Source organism: Aythya marila, assembly GCF_965140915.1.
Source record: "Aythya marila genome assembly, chromosome: 8".
Lineage (NCBI taxonomy): Eukaryota > Metazoa > Chordata > Aves > Anseriformes > Anatidae > Aythya > Aythya marila.
The window spans coordinates 30681681-30708600 of record NC_139049.1 but is presented as its reverse complement, the minus strand read 5'-3'; the positions used below and the strand labels follow the sequence as shown (position 1 = coordinate 30708600).

The 26920-nt window shown below is 41.8% G+C and overlaps 1 protein-coding gene across 2 annotated transcripts in view; it reads right to left on the bottom strand.

Annotated features, from left to right (window-relative positions):
- CACHD1 (cache domain containing 1) overlaps positions 1-26920 on the bottom strand; it is a 96527-nt gene that overhangs the window by 9959 nt on the left and 59648 nt on the right. For both annotated transcript variants that reach the window (XM_082765905.1, XM_082765906.1), the window contains exons 6-22: positions 25032-25176; positions 23211-23427; positions 20032-20181; positions 18789-19022; positions 16428-16577; positions 15752-15875; positions 14872-14989; positions 13422-13590; positions 10809-10951; positions 9993-10174; positions 8169-8279; positions 4579-4701; positions 2517-2616; positions 2278-2394; positions 865-1025; positions 415-501; positions 91-207 (exon numbers count right to left, since the gene is read on the bottom strand). In XM_082765905.1, coding sequence (XP_082622031.1) covers positions 91-207; positions 415-501; positions 865-1025; positions 2278-2394; positions 2517-2616; positions 4579-4701; positions 8169-8279; positions 9993-10174; positions 10809-10951; positions 13422-13590; positions 14872-14989; positions 15752-15875; positions 16428-16577; positions 18789-19022; positions 20032-20181; positions 23211-23427; positions 25032-25176 — 2448 coding nt within the window. The remainder of the gene's footprint in view (positions 1-90; positions 208-414; positions 502-864; positions 1026-2277; positions 2395-2516; positions 2617-4578; positions 4702-8168; positions 8280-9992; positions 10175-10808; positions 10952-13421; positions 13591-14871; positions 14990-15751; positions 15876-16427; positions 16578-18788; positions 19023-20031; positions 20182-23210; positions 23428-25031; positions 25177-26920) is intronic.

Genomic DNA, 26920 nt, shown 5'->3' with positions numbered 1-26920 from the left:
ATGTAAGGAGGAACTATTTTCACTTAAAGGAATAATAGCAATTATGTCAAGAACACTGTGTATCTTCAGAAAGGGAGAACTGCACTTTACCCGCTCTCTGTCCTCTGATTGCACTGCGTGTTAATGCACTGTGGGAGAGCATCCTGGAGGCTGGGATCAATTGCTGTGAAAGTCATTGGCTCCTGATGCACTTCACAACTAGGATTCCTATATTGGGGCAAAAAGTAAGGCATTGTAACATAAGAAGTGGTCAAGTAACAATCCATGAAAACCATCATTTGACCTACTACATTGTCATTTGCTTAAATATCCTAAAACATACTGTATATTCTCTCCTGTACCACCTGCTAGTTGCATGTACAAACACTCATTTTTGTTAACTTTTGTCCCATGAGACAGAACATTTGTCCTCACCTGCTTTCGGCGTTGGTGAGGTTGCCAGTACACTCGTTTACCTCCAGAGGGCACTCGCACGGGCATTCGCATTCGTTCTGCTCCATTCTTCAGAGGCAGAAAACAAAAACAATGCATCAGGCAGCTCGCGAATTTTAACCCCACAGTGCAGCTGCAGGACTGCTCGCCACTGAAAACGCTGTTCAGTGCCCCTTCTTCTCTCACCCCCTCTTACAAACATGGCAAGAACAAACTACTCTTAATACAGTGACAGAATGGATTAAAGGACTAAAGGAATGCTAAACCACCATGACCCCCTACAAGCAGCACGAGTAAATTAACTAGCTTTCTCTTGAGTTTTGCACTGCATATTTTCACTTAGGTTATAAAATAAACACGTTTTAAAAAAAACTTTTTATAAACTTTACAAAACGCCTGGACTAGCCCACTCCTATCAGATCTCCAGCTGACCTGTGGCAGTTCAGACAGAGCCTGTCCACCATGCTGCAGGCACAGAAAGCAAGCGAGTCGCAGGTCTCGTTGACGATTCCCACGAAGGCATTGGTGCCCGGTATCCTCGTCAGCCTGTACTTGGAGCAGTGACTACCGTGGACAAGGTTTGTCAGATCTCCCTAGAAAAAAAAAAAAAAAAAAAAAAAAGCTGTGTTAATGGTATACCAAGAAACCTGTTCTTTACGGAGCTGAATGTTTCCCCCCTTGCATGGAAACACACAAAGCCGAGGGAACAAAAATGCATGGGAGAGCTGCCTTTCCAAATAAGAGACTTATGAAGTTGTTCTTCAACCTGTTGAGTTCTGCACATCTTCCAAGCTGCTACTGGGTGGAAAGACTTTGATGAAGATAGAAAAAAGATGCTTAGCTTGTAAACATCATGAGATGCAGCGGCGGGGCTGAGCCTGACATCCCGCTGACAGCAGGTTACGTTTCACTCCGTGGCACCGCTCACCCCACCCGTCCCACTGTGCCAGCTCTCCGTGACCTCCGCTACGAGGCTCAGCTCTGACGGGGAGGCACCATCACGACTTGTTGAAAACTTGCTGGCACACGTACATAAAGAACCCATACACCACAGCACTGTACAGCTGCGATCTATTTGGTAGGCAGGCTAATTTCTGATTCCGATTTGCACAGCACAATCTTAAGGTTTTGCTCTGTCCTATACAATTTCCTCTCGAGTAACCTGCTTTTTGCTTTGCATTTCAAATGTGGGGGAAATGTTTAAGCCTACCTGACACAAATCAATGTGTTCTGACATAACTTTCAAATATTTTTGACACTCATTTCCCACCTTCTCATTAATAATTGAGAAGTATTATTTGAAAAGCAACTTCTCCCACAGAGCTTAACATCTTTTGAATAATTCTGCAGTAATCTTGCAAGGGTGGATCTGTTACACTGCAGTCAGCGTTCACCACGCAGTGAGAGATGACAGCCCCTGGCTTGGACCTCGAAGCACGGCTGAACACGAGAGGAATTCAGGTCTCCAGCCTGCAGTTTGACAAGTGATAACCTGGAAATGCTTGCGCACATTGCACCACCAAATGCATTTGCCTGCTTGCCTAGCAAACCTCTCTCGTTTTCCTGATGCTGGCCTAAACTTTGCTGACATCAACCACAGCTGGCCATCCATAATCCCTTGTGTGTCAACTGACTTCTCATGTGAGAACTGTTTGTGTGGTTCAGATCACTGATTTCGTGTTTGGAGAGGGTGAACAGAGGCCAATCCACACAGAAGGCTGGCTTAGACTCATGTCTGCTGATCCTGGCAAGGATTTGTGTTTCCACCAAAAGAAACCCAACCCAACCAATGCATGCTCAAAAGCAAAATAAATAAATAATAATAAAAAAAACCAACACACTTACCACTAAGCTGGTATTGAATTTATAAAACCGCTGAACTGTTCTGTCACTGAAGCTGTTGCAGAGGTTTTTCTTCACGAAGTTTGGGTGGTTAAGAATGTCATTTGCTACCAACGGCTCCTGAGTGAGAAACGCAGCATTTTATGCCTTTTAAATCAGGTATGAGCAGTGACGTCTCTACAGTCCTCGTCACCCCAGAGGTTAGAAAAGGGAGGAAGAGATCAAGAAAAAAGGAGCCAAACCTTGTGCGTAATATGCTGCTGCTCTACTGGCGCGTGTCCTTTGGGATCGATGAGGGTTGGGTGTGCCACGAGGTACCCCCTGTCCTCCATGATAAAGCACCTGCCCGCGACAAACAGAGCTGTCAGTCTCCTGTTAGGCTTCCTCGGGCATTACAGGAACACGGTGCAATAAAACACCATCTCCAATTTCCAGCTGGAGGAAGAGCTCTTAAGGGCTTCCCATTACTAAAATAACAGGGCCATTAAACAAATTCACTGGAAAACAGTTTTGAAGGCTGCATCAGCATCTCCCTGAAGCTTTTAAGCCTGTTACTGCCGCTGCAAGCCTGGGCTATGGAGAACTTGAAAACTGAACTGGTTAGAAACAAAAAGGGAAACCGATCGGTGCATGGTCATGTCTGATCCGGAAAGGTCCTGAACTAAAGGAAGCATACTGAACTCGGAAAGGTTTAAGAGTTTATTAATCGACTGTGTTACTGATTAAACAGAGGTTTCACACTCATTTAATGACGTCCTGCTTTAGAATTAAATCTTAACAGAGAGCAATCACGTGTTTCACTCGCAGCCTCCCCAACCTTTCCTCTCCCTTTGCAGCAATTCCCGTTAGTTTCCTGTGTGGTCTCAGGGAAGCGATGCCCCATGCGTGCCCCCACCCAGACAGCAGCACGCTGTGAGGCTGGAGCCTGCCCTGCCCGCAGCAGCCCTGGGCTCTGTGTTTCCATAGCCACAGACACGGCGCTGGGAAGGCTGGGGAGCTGTGCAGGGTCGCTGCCGGCACAAGGGAGATGGGAGGAGGGCAACGCGGCTGCCCGACACTGCCCAAAGGAGTCATGAAAACATTTCATAGTTTTTTTTCTTGGTTTTCATTTATATGTTTATCTTTACTCCCTCGATCTTTTGGGGTTTTGCATTAGGAATTCATGTTGGGGATGGTGTCTTCTATTTTTTTCCTAAAAGATGTTAAAGGAAACAGGAGAACTAGTGATTACCCCAGACTGACTGCAGAGAAAACCTTTGTAGAGATGCATTTAAAAACAAACAAATGCCTGCCAAATAGTTACAATTGATATCCCCTGATACCTGCAAGCATTTATGCAAAGGCTGTAAGCATTAGATCCAGCTTCTACATTAGAATGGTCTAAACAAAGCATTTAATGATATACTTGAAAATCCTGATTTAGGGAATACAGGAACAGAATAAAGTAAAGAATAAACTGGAGAAGAAAAAAAAAAAAAAAAAGAAAGAATGCCAAACCAGAAATCCTGATATGCTTTTTAAATGTAATAAGATACACAAAAAACATCCAAACCAAACCAGAAAATAACTGGAAGGATGACAGAAAACCACTTCCCTTCCCAAATGCAAGATTTAAGAAACAACAATGCCCCAACTACATTATCAAGTTACTCCAGATCCAAACTACAACCTCCCCCCCATGTGATTCTTCAAAGATGACCAAGGGAGGAGGAACAATTAGATGCACTTAGGTCAAACTAAAATTGGACCTTTTACAACTAGTGCTGTGCTAGGTATTTTTATTTAATATAATAGTGGCCTATTTTAATAATCATAGTTGAAATAACTAGATCTAATATAATGTTATTACACGTGAATAATCACTGCTCACAACAACTTGTTTGGTCAGTGTTCCAGAAGGGAGGTATCTAGAACAAACCCAAATCAAAACAAACAGAAGAGGAAGGCAGCGTGATCATTTAATGAAAACTATCGGTCTCCCCCCCCCCCCCCCCAAGATTTCAGTGAAGCCTAAATATAACAAATGGAAATCAGTTATCTTCCTTTTATTTTGTATTACTGCAGACTGTTTTCTTAGCTCATGATCTTAAATTATTATGTATTTATTGCTCAGAATCAAACTGTATAATATAATAATCTGTATGAGAACCAGCACAAGTTCTAGTGCAAATCAGAGCATGCGTATTAACAGTAACAGAATCCCAGAGTAAGACAGGGTGGAAGGTACCTCTAGGTCACCTGGTCAAATATAGAATAAAATGAAAAACCACTGGGGACAAGTGTTACCTGAACGGAAAGGCTTACCTGATTTTGTTTCCTCCGTCTTGGTTACAAACGGGGAGCAGGTCCATGAGAACCTTGTAGAAGTACCGCAGGGTGAAGTCAATGCCCATCACAGCCACTGAATGTCCCGAAGACATCTGTGCGCTGCGAAGCGAGGAGAAAAAAGCAAAAAGGCTTTAATGGTTGGATTAATTAATATCGTAATTGCTCAGCTCCCTACTTGAACAGGGAACTGGATTCCTGGGCACGTGAACAACCAGCTCAGATCCATACCTACATGGCTCAGACCCATCCGTACACCAGCTGCCTGCGGAGGAGCAAAGCTCCAGCACCTCTAACGAACACTGTGTTAAATGCCTCACGTAGGGAAACTGCATCCTATTACCAGGCCAGCTACCCATACTAGTGGGAATCAAACACGAGTAATTCAGTGATTAACCTCACATTGTCTCCCACTTGCCTACTGAGTGCCAAGTGACATTTCAATCCCCATAACATAACAAATGGTCTGATCCCGTATTTTTCCCCTGGTGTAGGGCAACAATAAACCACAGGAAAAGTGCAGAACCTGAAGTCTCTGTGGATGCTTCCAAGCAGAGGCAGCAAGAGCTGCTGTGCATTGCAATATCTTGCCCACACTGAGAATGTGCTTGTGTTCCTATTTCTATGCCTCAGTCCAGGAATATACAGAGTTGCCTTGGCAACTGATAAATGAAAGACCACAAGACAGTCTCAGGCTGATGTACAGAAGCGTATTTTCTTGCAGCTCTATAAAGGTAAAAAAGTACAACTTCTGCTCAGTCATGTCTTTTTAACTTTCCCCACCATCAGTACAGTAATTGCAAGAGCTCTCCTGGAAGAAGCAGCACAGCCTTGACATTTGGCTGGAACCATCTGGCTGCTGACAGCTCCAAACAGAAGTTATATTCCAATTATGTTGTTATTTTTCCATAACTTTCTGTCCCAGAAAGTTCCCATCTTCCCCTCAGGAGACGTGTCCGGATGCACTTTAACTAAGGTGCAAATCCCCGCTGGGAAGCTGGGCATCAGAGCAGCGAGGCCCTGGAACAAAACCCTTGTAATACAATAACAGAAGGGAAAAAACTAATATGAATTATAATAATTTTTGTAAACTGCCTATTATGCAGTGGCCTGTAGTAGCCTGAGGCTGGACTGAATGACCAGGCAATCCTGTCACATTTCTACCAGCCACATTCTCATTGGAATGGCATGATGAGAGTAAGTTACCTCTCCTCCCTGAAGGACATAAACCATCAGGTCACCCTCAAAGGGTAGGGGGATGATTTTTTGCACATATGTAGGCCTTACACTGATGACAAAGGAGATGCATTTGACTTGCTACTTCATCTACTCTTTAAAACAGTTTTATCTCTGAAGATAGGAATAAAAATGTTTAGAAGAGAAGTGAGCAGCACAGCTGGACTGGATGAAGTGGAGGCTGCTGGCAACCCCCTCTGCACATAAAACCAACTCCATTTACTGGGCTGAAGTTTGTTTGCTTTTAAAGAGGCACAGGGAAGATGTAGTGAAATTTAATGCAGTCAACTCTGATTTGTAGATTTATAGATGTAGCTTTTAAAAAAATGGCATTGAATTTATTTGTAGTATTATCCATCTCAGGAAGAAGGAATGGGAAAAAGAACGACAGTGAAGCAGCACAGACACATTTAACTGTCTGTGACAAGGCATCAAGCCACGAAGTTAGTCCTCTGTCCTAAGAGACAAAAAGCCACAAGGAATGCTGCAAATATTGTAGCTTCATTATTAACTATTAGTTCCTTCTGGTTTATTGATGCAAGCTGCATTAAGCAACTTCTTCCATGAATCTTCTATCCCCAGACTCTAAAATATAAGGAAGATATACAGAAGATGGCAATGAGAGATAAACTGCAGTTCCAGGCAAACTGATGTTGTTACACAGCTGTTTCTGACAAGTACGTGTATGAACTCCGCTGATCCCCTTCCAAGCCCCCTTTTTTGGGGGAGATTATAACTGCATGTGACTCTAAGCTTTAGAGGTCATATTTACCCAGGAATCACACTCACATCTGCCAAACTTCATTTAACTCTTCCTTAATCACATTCTAATAACCCACGCAACCTTCAAGTTTTTAATGCCAACTGAAACATCTCCTACTAGATAAAAATCAGAACTTTGATTAAGAGCACTTCTCTTCTTACAAAAGTGCTTATTTCCCTTGAATAAATCTCTGCAAGAGGCACCACGCAGGCATCTGGCTAGATACCGCTCCTGACAAAAAAAGAGGCAGATGTTGTGTGGTGGGAAGCCCCAAACAAAGCCAAGATGTGTCCAAGAACTAAAAAACTGAGCTTTGCTGGCTTTGTGATCTGTATCTGTTAGATAGAGCGTGCAAGTAAGCCATGTGCTCAGAGAAAACCTTGGGAGAGCCTCCACATACAAACCAACCCGACTACCAATATTTCTGAATCCTGTGAGTGCTTACAACAAAAAAGCTTCAGTACCTAGTCCACCAACTGATCTCCTGTAAGCATCCTACACCTCAAAATGAACCGCAGCCTTAGGCTGGGGGCCTGGCCCCGAGAGAGGTGAAACACTGAAGGTCTGGTCCTTGAGGAATGGGTCAGCTCAGCACTGAGAAGGTCTGCCCAGACAGACAGACTCCACTTCATGGCAGCACTACTAACTGCACTGAGACTTAACAGAAACACGGAGATTCTCTTGATCAACTTTGAACAAAGAGACATTAGAATGCTTCCTTTTTCAATCACAGAAGATGTTAATTATGAAAATGCTCCTTCCCATCTGGCTGTGATGTTCCTTCAGCTATATGTAGTGCTTTAACCCCAAAGGCACAGGCTGCTGCTTTCATTCTAATTTGCTTTCTGCAGTCCTGTAAGTGCAGCTCAAGGTTTACGGGCTCCTCCACAAGTTGTTCTTACTCCTGAACAACTCGCCACAGAAGTGCTAAATTTAAACAGCCCAGGCAAGGAGCTCTCTGAATTTCTGGAGCACAGACAGCTCTTTAAGTAGCAGCCTTGTAGACTCACCTCCACTGGCAGCTCAGCAGATCTGCTTTCACCTGTCTCTGTCTGAACATCACCCTGGTACAGATGACTTTTGTATGTGTAATTTCAGAAAACTTCCAGAAATTTAGAGATTAGCTGTCTTGACGAGAAAGTAGATCATACTACTCGATTAGTGACAGAGAGGGAACAGATCCCAAACTGCCCAAGGCAGTGGTCCTTTCTCCCTCTCCTTGATCTTCATCTTGTACACATGAAATTTCTCCTCATGGTCATGAGGAAGCACATTCTTACCCACCCAATCCATCTTATTTATGCTGTTATTATTTACATATTAAATAAATAAACCAGAATATAAACCTATTCATATCCCAGGGATTCTTCACAGTTTCAATATCCTATTTCTAGTGAATCTACCCAAGGTTATATTAAATTTTGTCAAATGCACTTTAAAAATATGTATTTTTTTTTCAGTTCTTGAACACAGAGGAGTCATCCAGCCTGTTTCAGTCCTACCTAAAACAAATATTTTCAGAAGATTTTAGAGTATTCTCACTTGACACAAACCTACAAACACAATTTACCTGGAAGAATGGACAGTGTGACTGATGGTAACGACATAGCCTGCCCCTCCAACATCCAAGTAGGGACCAGTAAAGGTAATTAGTCCTGGATTAGCCACTGCATGCAAGTACCTAAGGGGAGCCAAGAGAAACATTTGTAATTAGTAAGAAACAGTTACTTTGAATTTAAAACAGTATCCTTGATTTTGCAGAAACACAGACAAGCATTGAATTCTGCACGCTGTGAATAATGTGCTACCAAATTAATGCTGCTTAATGTTAACCAAGCACCTAGGCATGACGAGGACCCAGATGTAAAGGAGACTGAATAAATGGTTCCTCAGTAGACACAACTGCATTAAAAAAAAAAAAATCAATTTACTTGTGCACAGAATATGTGTAATGTCATTCTAGACATTTTTGTCCCACAATAACGCACGATGCGGTGTCAGCGGAGTCTCAGACTCTCAAAGGAAATACAATCACAATCATGACACTGCAAACACAGGAGGAAGTACCTCCCACCGGCAGAATTCACACATGGAAATCTGGGAGGTTTCAGAAAGCAGTAACAAATTACAAACTTTTAAAACTTACTGTCAATGTAAAATAATCCAAAATCTTGTCAAATATCTTCCTACTGCCGTAAGAAAATTTATAAACCCTTCTCACTATTGGAAATGCTTTTATGCATGGAGAAGCTATCACTAGGCTTTTTTCTGCCCCACTATACTAACTTGCAAGTTTCTGCTGCTCTGTTGAAGCAGCTTAACCGACTTGTACTTTATTACTGTTGTGCTTGCATCTTCTTCCCAAAACACTAACATTCGGCCTTATTTAAAAACAAGACACTATCTGATGCTGCATGTGGAGACTTAAAAACATGGTTTGAGGAAATCAGTGAAGTATGAAAGCAAAAACACAAAAACAAAAAATCCCAACCAATAATAAAAACAGTAAGAAAGGCCTTTAAAATGGAAACGAGGGATTGTAAAGGTACAGTCGGCTCATTTACAGCATGAATGCACCCCATTTACCTCCCTACAAAAGAAGAGCAATATTCCATCATCTTATTTGTCAGTAAAACCATAAGCAACAACAAAGGGGAAGAAAACCGAAAGAAAAGGTAATCAAGAACTACGGTAATGATCTTTCAGGGGAAATGTGGGTCAGGAGAGCTGCAGCAGGGGCGATGCCAGGAGCATTCAGAGACCTCCCCGTACAGCTGGAGGGCTGGGAGCCAGGCTCAGCTCGCGCCTCGCAGCCTTTCATGGGCTTGCTCCGAGTCACAGTGCGGCAGCACCTGGCTGGCTGCTTTCAACAAAGCGCACGTCAAAACACACTCCAGACGGCTCTCATGTCTCAGGCTCTCATTTGCAATGTATACAAATATTTTCCCAAATCAAATGCTAGTGCATAATTAATAGCTGGCAGCCAAGCCAGCAAATTCCTCTTTTAAAGCAGTGAAGAACCCACTGTAAACAAACAAACAAGATGACTCAAATATTCACAACCAAAAACGGCACAAGGAGCTGAAAAGGCTTCTGAGGGCTGAATTAGCTAATCCCTAAAGGGGATGCTCATTTTCTGAATATTTATATTCCCATCTGCTATAGCAGGGATATGAAACAAGCGATCCTTTAAAACAAAATGGTTTGAAATTAGAACCAATAAAGGTTTTAACTAGCTGCATTTAAGCACCTTTTACCCACGATGAAAACATTTCTAGTTAAATAGTTTACAGCTGACCGTAACAAACCCAGGCTATGAAATCGATACCAAATATTTTCCTTTATTGCCCTCCCAGATTATCCAAAGCTTTGATAACAGGACCCTAAAACTCACCATTGTCTCCTGGTGGGATCAAATGCTTTGTCCATGAGGGAACCAGGGTAAATTCGGAGCACCCCATTGGGGGTTGCTATGTAACGGCGCACAATATAACTGTTCAGGCTACTCATTTCCATTTGTGTCATCCATTCATCTGTGACGTGACTGGTAGCCATTACTTCATTTCTGACAGAGAACTGCAAAACAAAGGCAGACCTAGCAGGGTTCCTCTAAGACTTGCATGAAAAGATAATAAGCTGCTCGCGGGGTTTCCTAAAGCGCGATCAGAGATCATCTAAACTCAATTACTTGTTTAAAGTCTTCTCACACCAGACTGATCTGGCACATTCCAAGCAAAGGAAAAGCTTATTATAATGAAATATTGTTGTCGTTATCTCTGTGGCTTTTAGCACTTGCTTTTTTAATTCAGGTAAATAAAAACGCTGCTTTGCTCACAGAAAGAAATAGTTTTCTCATTGATACGACTAGAATCACAAAAGTAGTTTCCACTAACAATTTTCTGCAGCTTTATTTTTCCTCACATTCATTTCAATAGCTGCTTATCAACCTTTTTTTCCACCTCTTGGGGCAAGATGCCCTCCCCTTCCTCTCTTTGCTCCTGTGGGCCTTGAGGCTCACGGCCATCTCTCCAGGCACGGAGATACCACTCCAAATCACCCCCCTACTGCTTCACAGCCCTCTGAGCACCAGGAAATAAATGTTTCAGGTAGTGCCCTCCAGGATGAATGTTGTACAGTCCAGGAGGTCGAGCAAAAAGCCGTGGATGGGAGGAAAGCAGGGACAGAAGAGTGGCCAACACCAAGGACATACCTTAAGGCCAGGGTTAGCGATCAGGCGTGTGTTGTCGCTGAGGTACGCCGTGTAATGTTCCACCATCCGCTTTGTCTCGGGCTGGCTGAGATGTTCATAAGGAGAAGAGAAGCTGCCTGCAGAGAGCATTACTGTAGGGCTTTCTAAAAAAAAGGAAAATAGTAAAGAAGCTAAGGACAGTGAATTGGACATATTGCATTGTAAATACATTCATATCACGAACGGGTTTTTGACGTTGGTGTCCTATCCGAGGATATGTGGAAGGAATTACGCTGCTGTGCTCTCTACTCCTCTGCTTGCTCCTCCACTCTCCCACATATCGGTAGGAAAAGTGCACAGCTTTTTGGGGTCGTGAATAGACTGTGAGTGAGGTGAGGAAATGTGAAGCTTTCCACCCAAACCGGGATGCTTACGAGCACAGCTTGTCTCCTGAGGCCCTGTCAAAACTCACTTTGCGCAAACATTTCTACAGTGCTGGATACAGTTTTTGTTAAAACACCGATCTCACAGACATCTAGGCATAGCTCTGGCTCTGCTGCTTCCAGTAGGTAGACAACATATTCTTTGCTTCTGGCAATAGTCTTAATTGAAGAGGAAAAAAAACAAAGAGCAGCTCACTGCTTCAGATCTGCTATGCTGCTACCCATACACCTGAAAGGAGATCTTAATGAAAGCAAAGAAATGGCTAAATGGGATTTTTGCCATTCAGGACAGTGTAAAGGTGTACAGCAAGGGAAGCCAACACTGGGAAAACAGGCTGGCAGCAGTGGAGTAATTTAATGTCTTAATGTACCATGAATAAAGTTGTGAGGTTAAAAAAAAGCAGATATTGAAAAAAGGGAAGTCACTGAAGAGTCAGAGATGGAAATGCTCAAAAGGAAACAGAGGAGGTAGTGCAAGAGCTGGAAGAACCCAACAGTTGTCCTGCATCCACTCAGCGCTACGAAAGCATGGCCCAATGTCAACTATCTGCATTTGTAAACCGAAAATGCCACATAAAACAGGCGAAGAATGGAGAGAATGATGCAGCGTCATATGGCAAGGCTTATAAAACGCTAAGGGACTTCAACTCTCACACAAAGCAGTGGAGAACATAAATCACAACACAAGCTCCCAGTTCTGAAGCCGGCTCTCGACCCAACAGACCACAGTAAACGCTCACGAACTACCTTTCTTGGTTCAAACACAGAAACGACAAAGTTAATCCATTTACTCTGGGTGTTATTTGGTCAACTTTAGTGCCCTTGTTGTCAAAATCTAAACAATTTCTGAATTGCTGGTTTTTGAAAAAATCTACAGAAGTTGGTTTCCCTTAAGAATAAAACGATTTTGTGATGAAGAAGAAATTATTTCTCCACGTTAAGGTTGGCTATGGCAGAGGAAGACACAAGAGAAGCCTTCAGTTCAAGACAATGAACAATCAGAGAATTACAAATACAGAGGAGGGAGCTAACTAATCAATGTAGAGCTGGCAGGGTTGATTGTCAGAACAGAGCAGCAAGTAATTTTTCATTGTGCATAACTGCAATTGACCAGACAGCTTTTTCTTTTTAAAAGAAAAATCATAATGCTGGTGCAGGGCTGAAGGTTGAGAACAACATCTTTTCTGAATATTTGACCCATGTAACCCAATTCTCAGTGTGCAACGGTCTCCAGAAGAAAAAATTAACTGGAGTAAGTGAAGCGATCTGCTTTTATTCACATTCCTCTAAAACACATCACGGTACATCCAGCAACCATATGTAGTGCAGTCATAACTTATGAACTTCTATTATAGTCCTTCATCTGCTTCCCAGACCAAATATTCTGATATGGCTACATTTTGCTTTGCATGAGGTTTTTCTACTTGTCAGCTTAGTACTGTGGTTTTGGGGTATTTTCCGTTTATATCTTGTCTTTCTGGATAGAAAACAATCAAGACTAGGCACCACATTAAAGAAAGAAAGAAAGAAAACAAAACTATCTTAAACAATTGACAGCGATTTCTATAGGTTTGTCAAATGCCTCCATTACTCCTCCAGTCTAATCTCACTTCACTATTTGTGGCGCTGCATTATTGCTAAGAAAACATCACAACTGTCTCTCTAATCCGTCATAAGACCTTAAAACCTTGCTACAAACAAAAGCAGTTAATACAGAACTTCTTATAAAATGGCACAGATTTTAGCAAAACCAAGAAGATTAAAATTTAAATGTAAATGTTAGTAACTTATGTATATGTATAGAAATTGTATGTTCTTAGGATGTGCTATGTGCCAATAAACTGCTTTACAGCCAAGTGAACAAAACTTAGTTTTAAGCTTGGTGAGACATCTTTTACTCTCCCCACTACACTTTCTGGGAACTTGATCAAGCAGGACTGACAGTGTAGATTTCTCCTGCTTGGATGAGCAGTCTCTCTGCATTCACCCACACACGTGCTCTCCAATAAGCAAGTTAGCTCTGATCACTGAAGAGCAAAAAAGCCGAGTAAGGCTGAATTTCTAATCAGCCTTGGAGGAAAAAAACCCTCTCCAGAGGACAGCACTTCCAGCATTTTGTGAGAAGAGTTTTACTTTCTGCTGCCCCACTTCAACTGCATCACGACATCAAGAAAGACTCTGAGAGCTTTACCTAAGGTTGCCAGCTGCTTGAAGTGCAGACAGGCGTTGGGCTGGCCCAGCAGATCCAGTCGATGATACAGGAGCTTGCTGCTGGGGACAGTGTTGAGATTCTTAAGCTGCTTTACGGGTATTTCTGGTTGTATCACCACGACACACAGAATAAAGGAGGTGTCCTGGACCTACAAAACACAGACAAGTTGTTAATACCTTCCATCCTTTGCTCAGACAGCAGTGATTTCTAACACTGGGTCACGGATACTTATTGAAGGGTCATTAACAGAGAGGCTCCAAGCTCATGGTTGATAAAAACACATTGGTGTTCCTATTAGGAAGAGTACTAGAAATTAACTCCAGAGAGTAACATTTTATCGTTACTACACTAACTTGTGTGCTGCATGTGCCACATGCTTTCATTGGAAAATATATCTATATTTTTAAGCACCCTCTAGTACTTCAGACTAGCAAAACTTGGAGCTGCCCAGCTGCCCTGTAAGGGGGTTTGATATTTAATGTGGCATTACAACATTAGACAACCTCTTCTGTGAATTTCTGTTACCCAATGACTGGTTTAATCTCTTAAAGTTGCTCAGCTTAATCTTTAAGCTTGTATTTAATTTAATACTGTGAAATGATCCACAAGCACCCTCCTAAGCCTGTTGGCACACAGAGGTAGCCAATTATTTCTAGCATCAGTAAAATTCACCTGGATTGTGTTTAATTTTAGGTTCCATTTTAACCCCAAGGTCAAGATTAGTGTTCAGATATGTTCAAAAATTAAACTGAAGAACTGAAGACGGCTGTTAGAAGCTCTCTTGCAACTGGTAACATAGCCTGTTGCATATGCATTGTACTCAGCTTCAAGGAAAGCTGTTATATAACTAATGTTAATAAGAAAAGTGTTAAATTACAGCAAACATCATTAACGGCTTCTGATATAATTGTGAAATGAGATAGGATCAGAATGAGAAGCTGACATTTTCCCTATTAAGTTAATTAATGAATCACACTACTCTGCCCCAAACATAACAACAGTAATAAACAAAGGAATGACTTAATGCCGTAAGATGCCTCAGCCCCGTGTTTGTACTTGGCCTCCTTACACATCACTCAGCACGCTCTTCAGCCCAGCACAGGTTTACTTCCATTAGGAAAGCAGGGTACAGTCACCATGTAACTGTACATCACCCCTGTCTCATGAAACAGGTGCTGTCATGAAGAGAGCGCACACGTGTCCATACAGACATGTGTCCAAAGTTTAAATGGTAACTTACATGAAACTAATTTCACTCATTCTTTACTAAAAAGAAAAACACCACAGATTCATGCAGCTTGAGTAATTCAAACCTTTCCTGCCTCAATAGCAACATTTTGTGCTTCACTATATTCAATATGTTGATATACTCTTCAATACTTTAACTTACTTGATGCCAACGTGCAACAGTGCCACTTTAAGCACTTACCATTTTCCAGGCATAGCTGACATTGTAGGCTTCTTTCCCAATTTCTCTCAGTTTGTTTACATGCCAAGACAGTGAGGAGTTCACAGGAACCGTAATGATCTGACTGCCCAGGGGAATGCTACATTGGCAAAAACAACATCCAACGTTTTATTAAACACAGAGAAAGCTCCTAAGCAGTACGCTTATAAAACATATCACAAGATATGAAGACGTCAACTGTTATCTGTCTTCAATGAACAGAAAGATTGTTGTCTGCTGAAAATGTATTTGTGTACCACCACATTTTGAGTCTGTTCTGTCTTTTGCAACAAAATAAAAAAGAAGCCTTTCAATTTCTGTTCTGTACATTCATTCAGCACATGACCACAACTCATCTTTTCCTGGCACACTATTAATACTGGAATGGTCCTCACTTACTACCACCTTAAATTTAAACTTTGAAAGGCAAGGCAGACTTGAAATTAGATGTAATTTACAGAGTCAGCAAGGTTTACATTTACATATATCACCTTGTATCTGTGTCTACTCTACTGTTGCTTCCTGGCCAGAAATGTTGAAATTCATGCTTGAAGACAAGAACTAGTCTACTATAGCAACGTGCCAGTTCTTAAGAAGGAAGTCAAGTATAAGATTTGCAATGTTGGTCACAAAAGTGTAGTTTCTCCAAAGTCTATCAGACATAGAGGGAAAGAAGGTGAAGGAAGTTCACCCCCTCAAAAAAAAAAATAAATTCTTCCATGATTAAGACTAGGAGATACCCAATTACAGCTGTAAGCACAGTAATGCAAGGTAACGGACACAATGAAAGTCCTGTATTAACAATCAATCACGTTAATGAGAATTCATTTACTCAATTGGACTTGCATCCTGGATTGCTTACCTCAGGATGTTCTGCCGCACCAGCTCAAATTTAGGAATGTTCTCATAGTGTATAATATCTGTGTGGAGCGGTGGCTCAGACAGCAGGTAGGGCCTGGTGAGGGATGGGTGCATAAGGGTGTATCCTGAAAAATAAAGACAAAGACATGTGCTAAATGCATTAAGATAACTGAGCCCAGAGTGAATGTTTATAGGGAAAAAAAGAAAAACAATACAGTAACTACATACAGGTGCTGCTCAAATCGTACACATTAATAAAAGTGAACAAGCAATATTATCATCAAAGAAGTTGCAAAGTAAAAACTACTGCAGTTGCAAAGTATAGCTCAAAGAACCAAGCAATAAAAACAACTTGGGATCAGAAGAAAACAGCTGACACAGGCATGCACCAGTTTTGCCTTTTGCCCTATACACAGAAACACGTAACAACAATTTCAGCAGCAGTAAACATTTCCACATCAAAACTCCAATACTGAAATTTCGTGTCATGAATCCACCTACAGTCTCTAGCTGGCTGGCAACTCTCAAGCAAAACTAACCGAACACCACACAATTAATCCTCTAATAAACATTACCATTCATTATTTATAGACAATTTAGATACATGAGAATTAAGCATTTACTTGTGATAGCTAATGACCTCAGTGGGTGTAAGAATACTTTAACCTAGAAGTTACCTTTGTTATCGATGAGAAACGTGTAGGAACCCAATGAGTCCTGGTAATAGGTGACATCTTCCAAGATATATGCAAGATTAACATCTACTCCAACAATCCCCAGCAGCAGGTTTCCAAAGTAACATGGTTTACTTACAGTCATTATCAGGCCTTAGAATGAGAGAAATAACAGGAAAACATCAGCAATCTCCAGGTAATTTCTGGCAGAGGTAACAGCTTGTGCTTTATCATTTCAAAATGTTATGCAGTCAAATTTCACACAGTATTACGTGCTGAAATATGGGGAAAAAATTGTGTGCCTATGGGGAGCTGAGCAGGTCATCTGCTGTGTCCAGCTGTTTTTAGCTACTCTCACCAGTTATTTTTTGCTTCTGATAATGACCTAAGGTACATTTAATCAATTTATTAAAATACACAGGACACGTAATGTTTTGGGTTTGTTGTTGTTTTTTTTTGTCAGCCTACAAGTGAATGCCTTATAAATAAGAATCATTCACATGAAAAGCCAAGATATTATTTTGTTCCTTCAATGCTGTCATTTAAGGCAACTGCAAAAAAGGAGAGAGGGGGAAGGGAGACGGAGAGAATTCATACCTGTAAAGCGACATCAGGGATGAATTATTGCTCATCTAATTGCATATTCAGAATATTAAACCTCCACTGCTTAACTAAATCCCAATATAGACACTGTACTGGGAATTATACCTGTAATTACACGATCGTTTGAGAAGCATCTCTTGTGCCTGAGGTAGGAACTTTAGGTAATGCCTTACTTCTCCTACTTTCTATGCCACTGCTATTTAGAAACTCTTCCTTCAAACCAATCTACAATTTATTTGCATGCATAAATACTGCAGTGTACTTAAAAGCTTATGTAAGCAAAGCTTTCTCTGTTGCACCATTTCTAATCCTTCTGATGCTCACATTTTCCATTATACTTGGATATGGCTTTGTGAGAGAATAATAATGAACCTTAATTACAGAGGTTAAGAAACACAGCAAGAAACAAGCACTCTGACTCACAGCAGATTTACTCGGGAATGGTCTTAAATTTGTTTTGGGACTCAAAACACAACCTAAACTCAGGCACCTTTGAAAACCATTCAGCATAACCCCTAACTACTCCTAGGTCGTAGCCAACACTAAGAATATGCAAAGTCTTGAATGAACAAATACAGAATTTGTACATTGTCCTAGCAATATGAAATCACCAGTGTGATTTCCTAACATCATCGTCACGTTTTTCACCTCTCTTTACAGCAAGTCCTACAGATGTGTCTGGTGAGCTACCCACGACCAAGCAGGGGTAAACCCTCCAAACCCTCCAGCTCTGACCTTTCAGGTGCACACACTGATAGCCATCACTGACATCCATCAGTGCTACGCCTTGATTCTCTCTGTTATCTGGCTGTAGGAGCGAAATCAGATGAAGCTGAACACACAGTGCTTGTTACTGTGGCATTGAGTTTTAAGGTAAAAGGGCAGATCCATGCACCTTCCACCATGTCAACACAAATTAGCCCCTGATGGGAGAGCCAGGCTGCAGACATCCGCTGCATTAAGGTATTCTTCAGGATGCAATCACAGTCCAGGGAAAAACTGACAGCAGGCTTCCACTAAATTCGATGTATGCCTTGCTGCCAGACTGCTCGGGCAGCCCAGCTCTGCTGAAGCTAGAGGAAGAGCTAAGGACAGCACATTTTGGACAGCAATTAATAATCTCTTTATGCCACCATTAAGCTGGTTGCCTTCCCTCTCTTACAGGGGTCTGACTGCCAGTGCCTGGCATCCCCATCTTCACAGACAGGCCAGAAAAAAAGGAAATTGCAGCAGCAATGATGACTCAAAAGTCATGTGCATGGCTCCAGAGCAGAGGAGGAAAGGGAGGCTCGGGTGATGATAAGTTTTCTGTCTTCCAGTGTGGGAAACTATGCAATCCTCTCAGTCTGCTTTAAGACCTCAAGCCATATGCAAGTACTGAAAGAATGAACCCTGCAACGGTGCAGCATGGTCGTGGGTGTCACTTCAATGTGACAACACTGCTTTGCTCAAGTAGAAAGAATTTCTCTCCACAGATTAAATTCTGGGATGCTATATATATATATTCACATACATGAGAACAAATTCATCCCTGAGAATCCAACCTAAATGTACCTACCTCCACATCCTATTACCCCTCTTTTCATAACTAGACTTTCTGCAGATAAAAAGCCCATGGGCATGAAAGGCAAATTTTACATCTGCTTTGGAAACATGCCCAGAAGAATCACCTTGCAAGACTACAGCATATTTGGGAATACGTAAGCAAAAGGGAACCTAATTGCATAGATTTTTATACCCAATTTGAATGTAAGCACTTACCATCTCCCATTTCATCCGAGAAAGGCAGGCTGAAGACTGCCTCATCAATCATTCGGTTGGGGAGGTTGGTATAGAATCGGCCAACCGTAGTTTCCAGGTTACTCAGCTGGTTTAGGACCATCATGCTGCCCTTGATCACTGGCAGGGCTGTTCGATCCGGCACCCCGTACTTCACCGAGTTCTGCTCTGCCAAGTCTCGCAGGAAGGCCAGTTCTTTCAAACCTGTCACTCCCTCTGAAACCAAGAAATATAAGGAAGGAGATAAAAGAAGCTTACGGTCCATCAAGACATCTGTATCTTACTCCCAAGTGCCATAAATACAAGTAATTAGCTAGTACGAAACGTAATAAGGTTACCTCTTCACATACTCTGAGATACAGCACACAAAAATTCAACACGCTGTTCATACCACCACTTTAAACAAAGATTTCTTTTAACAAAGACTTATGTGACCTATAAATCCACAGGACAGCTCTTTGTTCTCCACTGGTGGCTAGTCCACGTAAAGAACCCGGCACATATTATACACCCTTGGAGATAACAGGCTTTGTTCTTTAGCTTAAACATTAAAGCCTCACGTTTTACATAAGTCCCAGGCTCAATTCCTGCAGGCAAATCAAAGACTTTTGTACATATTAGGACTCAAATGAGTATTTAAACGTACAGTAAAATGATATATTAGCTTAAGCATTAGTTTCCTTGGCTAGAGCCTGTGTGCAATTTTCATTAATGCAACGTACAGCCCTCTTAGTGAAGAGCTTTGCTAGAAAACAAGAGGAAGCCAAACTGAGCGGGTGATCTTCATATTTAACTTCACCCCCAAGTTAGGTCCTCAGTTATCAAAGCACTCAGGTTGTTTGATGTTATATTCATGCTTACTGGCTAACAACTCCAACCTAAGTCACATGGATGCTCATTTTGTGGGAGCAAGGAACACTGGCAATGCCAGGAAGGTTTACAGTTGCAACAGTTATCAAATTTAATTCAGTCTGATTACCACTAGACTTTCTAGGCAAAAATCTTTTACATCCTGAGCAGCTGCACTTTGATAAATAAGCATATTGTGGCACAGGGTTTCGTACATTAAAGAGGCAACATCTGGATATGGCCTGGGGATTACATGGACCAAAATCCATTAACGAACTGCTCCCAACAGGGCGTGGAATTACACTTGGATGAGCTTAATAAACTGGCTGTGCTATGAAAGGGAATTTCCATCCACTGGAAGGAGAACATCTCTCACCATTCATAAGCGCGTACGTGAGAATCATTACGGAGTTGTTGAGAAAACTATTTTCTTCGTTGATGACGCGTAGAGTCGCCTTTTTATCATCTTCTGAGGAATCTTTCGATGTGATCCCAGCCGAGAGATAAATTATGACCATATCAGTATCTAAAACGAATATTGCAGACAGTGCATTAGAGTTTTAACTCAGGAAAGCATTGCGGTAAGAGTCCTTATGTCTGCTTGCAAATGTATATTGCCAACAGCTTCATTTGTAAGATTCAGAGGAATCTACAGTGGATAAGCACGCTGAAGCCTTATGAATTACATCTTTTGTTATTAAACATCCATTCACACTATTTAGCAACCCCCTGGTTGGCTTGGTGCCTACCAGCTTCCCAGAAGGCACACTGATGGCGTTTGTGGAGCAGACCCCACCAACACAGCCTGGCCTGGCTGCAACTGGGCAGGAGTACGCTCGAGATGAGCATGCAGCGTGCTGCAGAGGCCTCTTAACAAGACTTAACAAGAGCAATAAGCCTGCAAGTTTCACCTGCTGAGCCTTTTTCTCCCCTGCAGAGCGGAGCTGTGTGCCTCACGGGGCAGCACCTGCCTGCATTTCCTACAGGAGAAGTGCACGGTGCTTCTGACAGGCAGCACGGGAGCTCGGGATGCCATGGGATGAAGGGCACCTTACCTTTCCTGCGGCGTAGGTCTGAGCATAATGCCTGAGAAACGCAACGCAACGCGCAGCCCTTCATCTCCGGCTCCCTTTGCATGAAGCTGAACACGTTTTTCAAGCCGAGTATGTTCTGTGCGAACGGCCTGCCTCGAAGCCTTTGAACATGCAAATCCCAATCTTTGCTTACACGCAATCTGATTTCATCATCTCAGTGTTAGAAGTGTTTTATGCATATAATTAAGACACTTGTAGTGATCATGCAACACCACATAATCTGAAGCACATGAGGTCTGCTGGTTGTATGCCAACTTTGTTGTCCCATCTGTTATCTTTTATTTTTTAAATAGTTATGAATATTGACTTGGATATTTTGTCCTCCTGACTTGAAAAGCCCTTCAGCCAGAAGTGGGTTTTGACACAAACGAGCATGACAAGCTGTTTTTTCGCAGGGAATTTCTGCTGTATTTTTTTTTTAAGAAGCTAAAGATAGAAATAAAAGCAAAGCCAGGTGTGAATACAGCTTTAGCTGTATTTAAGGAAAGCCATTCATCTGTTTCCCAGGCTACAGCACAGATATTTTATATCGCAGCCAGGGCATGGTGCTTTTAACATTTTTTTAATATATATGTGTGATTTAACTTATCTGTGTGTATAGACACACACGTATAGACAGGCTACCTATTTGCCTCGGGTTTTCAAGGGGTGTTGGCTCTCAGGGACAGCCTTCTCTTACACTTTGGGATGAGGGTCTGCTGAGCAGGACAGCGATAGGATCTGGCACGAGGCAGGAAATCCTGACGTGTTCAGCAGCACAATTCCTCCATCACATACCAGGGGTTCCCTTCTAACTTTTCCAACGTGAATTCAGGAGCGAGGTTGTATCTCAATAGCTTCCCTGACACACCCACACATTGTTCTCCAGGAACAGGATGTCAGAAAATTAACGTTAAAATTAATAATACTCTTTCTTTTTTTCTTTTTTAAAGATAAAAAGATTATTTATAAGAAAACGAATCATGGTTTATAAACATCCTCTTCTCGTATCTGTTGTGTCTCACCCTGCGAATTCTGAAGCTTGCTATATTCATATTACATCTTCAAAAATCTTTTACTCTTAGAGAAAACCTAAATCCACAGTATTTACCTTTTATTTTAATTTTACGTACTTCTGCTCCCAATAACTGTTCCAAATGAAACCTAGTAAAAACGTGTTCTTCCACATTAGTGAAGAGGACGCCAAAACCTTCTCATCCTAACCCACAAACAATGCCAAACAGAAAAGGTACGTAGGAGGATGTTGTAAGATTCACAGACAATGTTCTTGGAATAACTACCCATGACTAATATGTCTTATCCCAGCCAGCTTCAGCAGCCACAGATTTTTTTTTCTTTCTCTCTAGAAAGTTGCACCCCTTTCATCATTTTGCCAGAGGATGGTAAAAACCTGCCCTTGACAACCCTGTCTTTCAGCTAAGCAATGTACAGACAGATAAATGCTTCACTTTATCTATGGCCTAAAGCTCAGAAGTTGAACGAACCTTTAATAGCAAAAGCACCATTTTATAAACTGAGGGAAAGTGACCTGAAATAGGAGCACATTTCCTTAGTCTTTCAAAAGCACTTTCATCCCTGGGCTTTTCTTTTCAACCTTCTTCCGTTCTGCACAGCAAGCTGAGCTGCTGCCCTCCAGGACAATGAAAAATTTGCAGTCATCTGAGGGGGCCCGGGACCAGGCTGTGGGATCTGTGTTACATAAACGAATTGGCTGAAATGACGGAGATCAGGCTGCTCCCTCCACCCTGCCACGGCCCTGGCAGTGCTACTTGACTGCCACAAGCACTCAGAGCCTTAAGAGCTGCCTTTCCTCAGCTTCCTGGTAAGCGAATGTGCCGCTTGATTTCACATCCATCTTTTCCACATCTTGCACCACGTCCCCATTACAAAAAACACAGACAAAATAAAAGAGCTTTGGGAATGGGAAGGAGAAACCCCATTACGCATACACCAAACCAGGAGGATATTAGATGAAGGAAAATTTATCGAGGTCAGCCTCAGGTTCCATAAAATATCACCCATAACTGGTATTCTCAAAACACCCTTTTCCCTGAGAAGTAAGGACCACATCCTAGGATTCCAGTAAGGGAATTACCCACATCCATTCATTTTAGCAATATGCCAATGAACCTGCTGCAACAGCAGTTTCCATTGAAAGGACCCCTGCACACCTCTAGGACATAATTCTGTTATCAGCCTTGCACTCCTGCAATTTCATCTTATAGTTTAAAAGAAAGTCAGCAAGTAGAATAAATTTAAAAGGAATGGCGACATTCAACAGCCATTCGTGAAGATTTCAGATCAAGTAAATGCTATTTAATAAAAAACATAAGCTTTTTTTTTTTTTTTTTTTTGGATATTCCAGACACTACATTTCTTTGGCCTCTGTAAAAGCGAGAATCTCAAAAAAATATAATTGCAAGCCTCAGAAATAATCAGGATTACACAACAAGAGACTTACTTCCTTGGAGTTTCGTGCCATTGTTTGTATTTCGTATCAACTGGAAAGCCTTTTGAAATCCTACTGCATGCTGTGTAGGGCTGTCAGATGACTTTATACTGCTAACGAAGGTGGACATCTTCCTTTTTGTCTCGCTAGTGGCAGGAGACAGAAACGTCTTATAGCACTGATCCAGCGAGCAGGTTCTTACTGTGTCTGCCACGGTTAACACAGAGATCTTAAAAGAGAAGAAACTATATTGGATTACCTTACCATTTATAATTCCTTACATACCAATATAGAAAACACAATGATAAGCCAACTGAGGAGATTTGGTGGATTTAAATTCAATTGTTAAGAAATAAATGCTTGAGGCATAAATCCATCAAATTTGAAAAGGATTAGACTTATGGTGATTTCAAGAAAAAGAGACTTCGGTCTTTGTTTCTCAGATGAAGTCAGCTCTGCTCATACATAATAGTTACTGCACTGTTCAGGGCAGAAACCTAAGCAGACTGGAGATATCTGAAAACAAAATCAGCAGAGAGCATTTCCAGGAAATCCTTGAGTGTCTGTAGAAAAGTGGAGGCTGCACAGAAAATGGAAACAAGAAAACCCTCTACAGGGTTTTCACAAGAGAATTGTTATGATTTTTTTTAAAAAAATGTTTTAATCAAGGTGACCAAATCTACCATCAATTTTTACCCTGTAAATGAGTTAAGGCACGCAGTGGTAACACTTGTGTTAATATACATATAACATACCAATCTAATTAAACGAGTGGCATACTTTATTCTAAATTATGACTGATGCAAGAAAGTCGCAGAATAAAGCAGTAATTATTTACTTGTTTAACAGGTTTCGTAACCACTGAGCTACTGACCAAGTAATCTCGCTCTCAAATGTATTTTCTTCATTATAGGTCTGTATTCAGACAAATACGTTTGGCACTTAAATGTAAGTCCTATTAATTCTGGTTAACTGTAAGCATTATTATACTGCATGAAAACTCTCTAAAAGCAAAGCAGTTAGAGGTGTTTTTTCCATACTATTATCTTAAGGCAAAGATTGTAACCAGTAATTCTTCAATGTAATTTGACTGAAACTCCCTTCCAACTAGGAAAACAAGCAGCAAGAACAAGCAAGGTCCCACTAACAGAGAATTACTGGAAGTACAGACAAAACTGGGGACTGCTTATGGACTTGTAAAAGCACCCTTTGTGCCCACGTTGTAATCCCTACTTCAAACAAAAAGATGGGTTAAGTGACTTCCTCAATGTCAAGTTGAATGTATATGGCAGAACAAGAAATACAATACAGATTTCTTGGCCCTTTGCTTTATCCTTTCCTTGCTGGTATCACGGCCGTCTGGGAATCTTCCAAACACTCATTACATTTCAGATCACTCCAAAATAACAGCAGAATAAATCATTTCCATTTTCCCAGGCAAGAGGACAGCCTCAGAGGCAAAATGAGTCACTCAAAGCAACACTTCAGAAATCAGTCATCAAGTTCAGAGCATGGTTCCAGTCGCCTGCTGTATCTCACTGCTGACCATCACCTGAAGTCTCTGCCAAGACTGAGAGCCTTTAAGGATTACTCAGAAACAAGATTTTGCCTTAAATCAGTGGATTTCAATTTTTTCAGCCTCTGGATCACCAAATGCTTCCCCCACAGCAACACAGGCTTCCAAAAGTGAGTTTGATTCCTCATCACCCATGAGAAGCAGACCACAGATCCCCATGAATCCATGGACCACAAGTTAAAAACACCGCTTTGGCTGAAAACATCAAGCAGAGTTGAAACCAACAGAACCATGCTCATCGCTGGCAGAAAGCTCACCTTATCGTGTTCATCTATAGAGCTCAGAATAACCTGAGCAGCATCTTTGGCGATCTGAAGCTGTGTCTCAGTGACCGAAGCCCCGTGGTCCACGATGACGACGATATGCTTGGACTGAGGTCGGACAGTAGAAACGTAGACGGGCCTGCAGGAGAACGGAACGCAAACCACTGCCGTGAGTCATCATTTCCATGAAGATGTTTACAAGTGAAAATAGCCGAGAACTAAAAACAAGAACAGCCCCACAAAGGAACAATAACTTCCAAAAGGAATTTTTGATTTTATAAGAACTTCTACCAGGAAAGACCAGCTGGGGATCCAGACCTAAAGAAACAGCCCTTGCTTTTACTCTTTCTGACCTGAACCCAAGTCAGGTGTCAGATCCTTCTCCCTCTAGCACAGCAGCTGCTTCCAGCTAGAAATAAAAAATTCTGCTGAAGCAGTGGCTGTGTTTGGGACTACAGTTTGCAGCAGGCTTTGGACTGAGCACGATAAGCACCGATTGTTTAATGATAACTGTTGGGTGCCGGGAACATTACTCACATGGAAAGGTAAGCGCAACGGTGGGTATTTGCTGGTTACATGACAAGTAAAAACCTGTGCAGCTGTGCAGAGTTCCATTAGCATAGGGAGCTTGGTTTATTTTAATAAGAGAAGGCTTCTGGCCAAGAAAAGTTTTTCTCTTGGAGCCCTGGAGGATTTCACACGGGTTGTGCTCCGCATCCCCTCAGGTATGCGCAGCTCTGAGCCGCGTGGCCCAGCTGCCTCAAACCTGGGTGAGGGCTCAGTGCTGCCACGAGTCTGTTTGTGCTAACATTTAAAACATATTGTCAGTGAAGGGCTGCTCAGATACAGTTCAATATTGCGAGGTATGTGAGAAAGATTTCACGAGCTCTTCCAGCTCTTTCAACCTGGAAGAAATTAGAAAATTTGACAGGGCCCCTTTTTCTTCTTTATCCCAGACTCAAAAACTACTTAAGAGTCAAGTGTGAGTTCTGGAACCTAAATTTTGTTATATTAAATTTTGTTACACTAAATTTTGTTATATTAAAGACAGCCACAGCAATCGTATCAACAGATAAAGAAACGCAGGAGGTTTTAGACAAGGCAGTGCAGTAAACAACTGGCACAAATCTGTTCCTAATTGTGGAACCGCCTGCAGCTCTATGCTGGTATGAATACCTAGAACTTAGAGAGCACGTTTGATCTTCAAAGCACTTACTATTAACCAATTAATCTGTCCAAACTACCCTGCAAGGTAAATCTTAGCAGGAAAATAATATCCCTAGTTTATCCATGGAGAAGCTAAGACCAAGATTAGGCGATACGTATGAAATCACCAATGGTTTTAGTGTCAAAAGTCGGATGGAGACTCAGGTATTCCCAGCTCTCACGTCTTCAGACCACACCTTTCCAAGGCTATAGGAAACTTAATCAAGCCCAGACGCTTCAAGCTTTGATGATACATAGAAGATAGCACCAGTAAACAGCTGATTGCTCAACACTGTCAAGAAACCAAAGCGCTGCTCAGCTTCTGTGCATTCAGCTCTGTGGAAATGTACTTGGTTGGGCTAATGCTTCCCCCGCATAGATTGATTAGCTGGTACAATTAGCTAACTTGTGACCTAAGAGTGACTAAAGCTGCTGCACTTTCTCAGAAGAATCCACCCTTGAGTCTTGATCAATCCCCGTAGCGTTGACAGCAAACGCCGGGGGTGAAATAGCACACTGCAACTGCTTTGCTGTGTGCCTCCAGACGGAACAGGCAAGTTATCACCCTGAATAGGAAAACCATGCCACCATTTGGTCCTTTTTTCCTACAATTTTCTCAGTAGAAACAGAAAGTGTCCACTATTGCTTCCCTGCTACCCACGACGTGCCACTTGAAC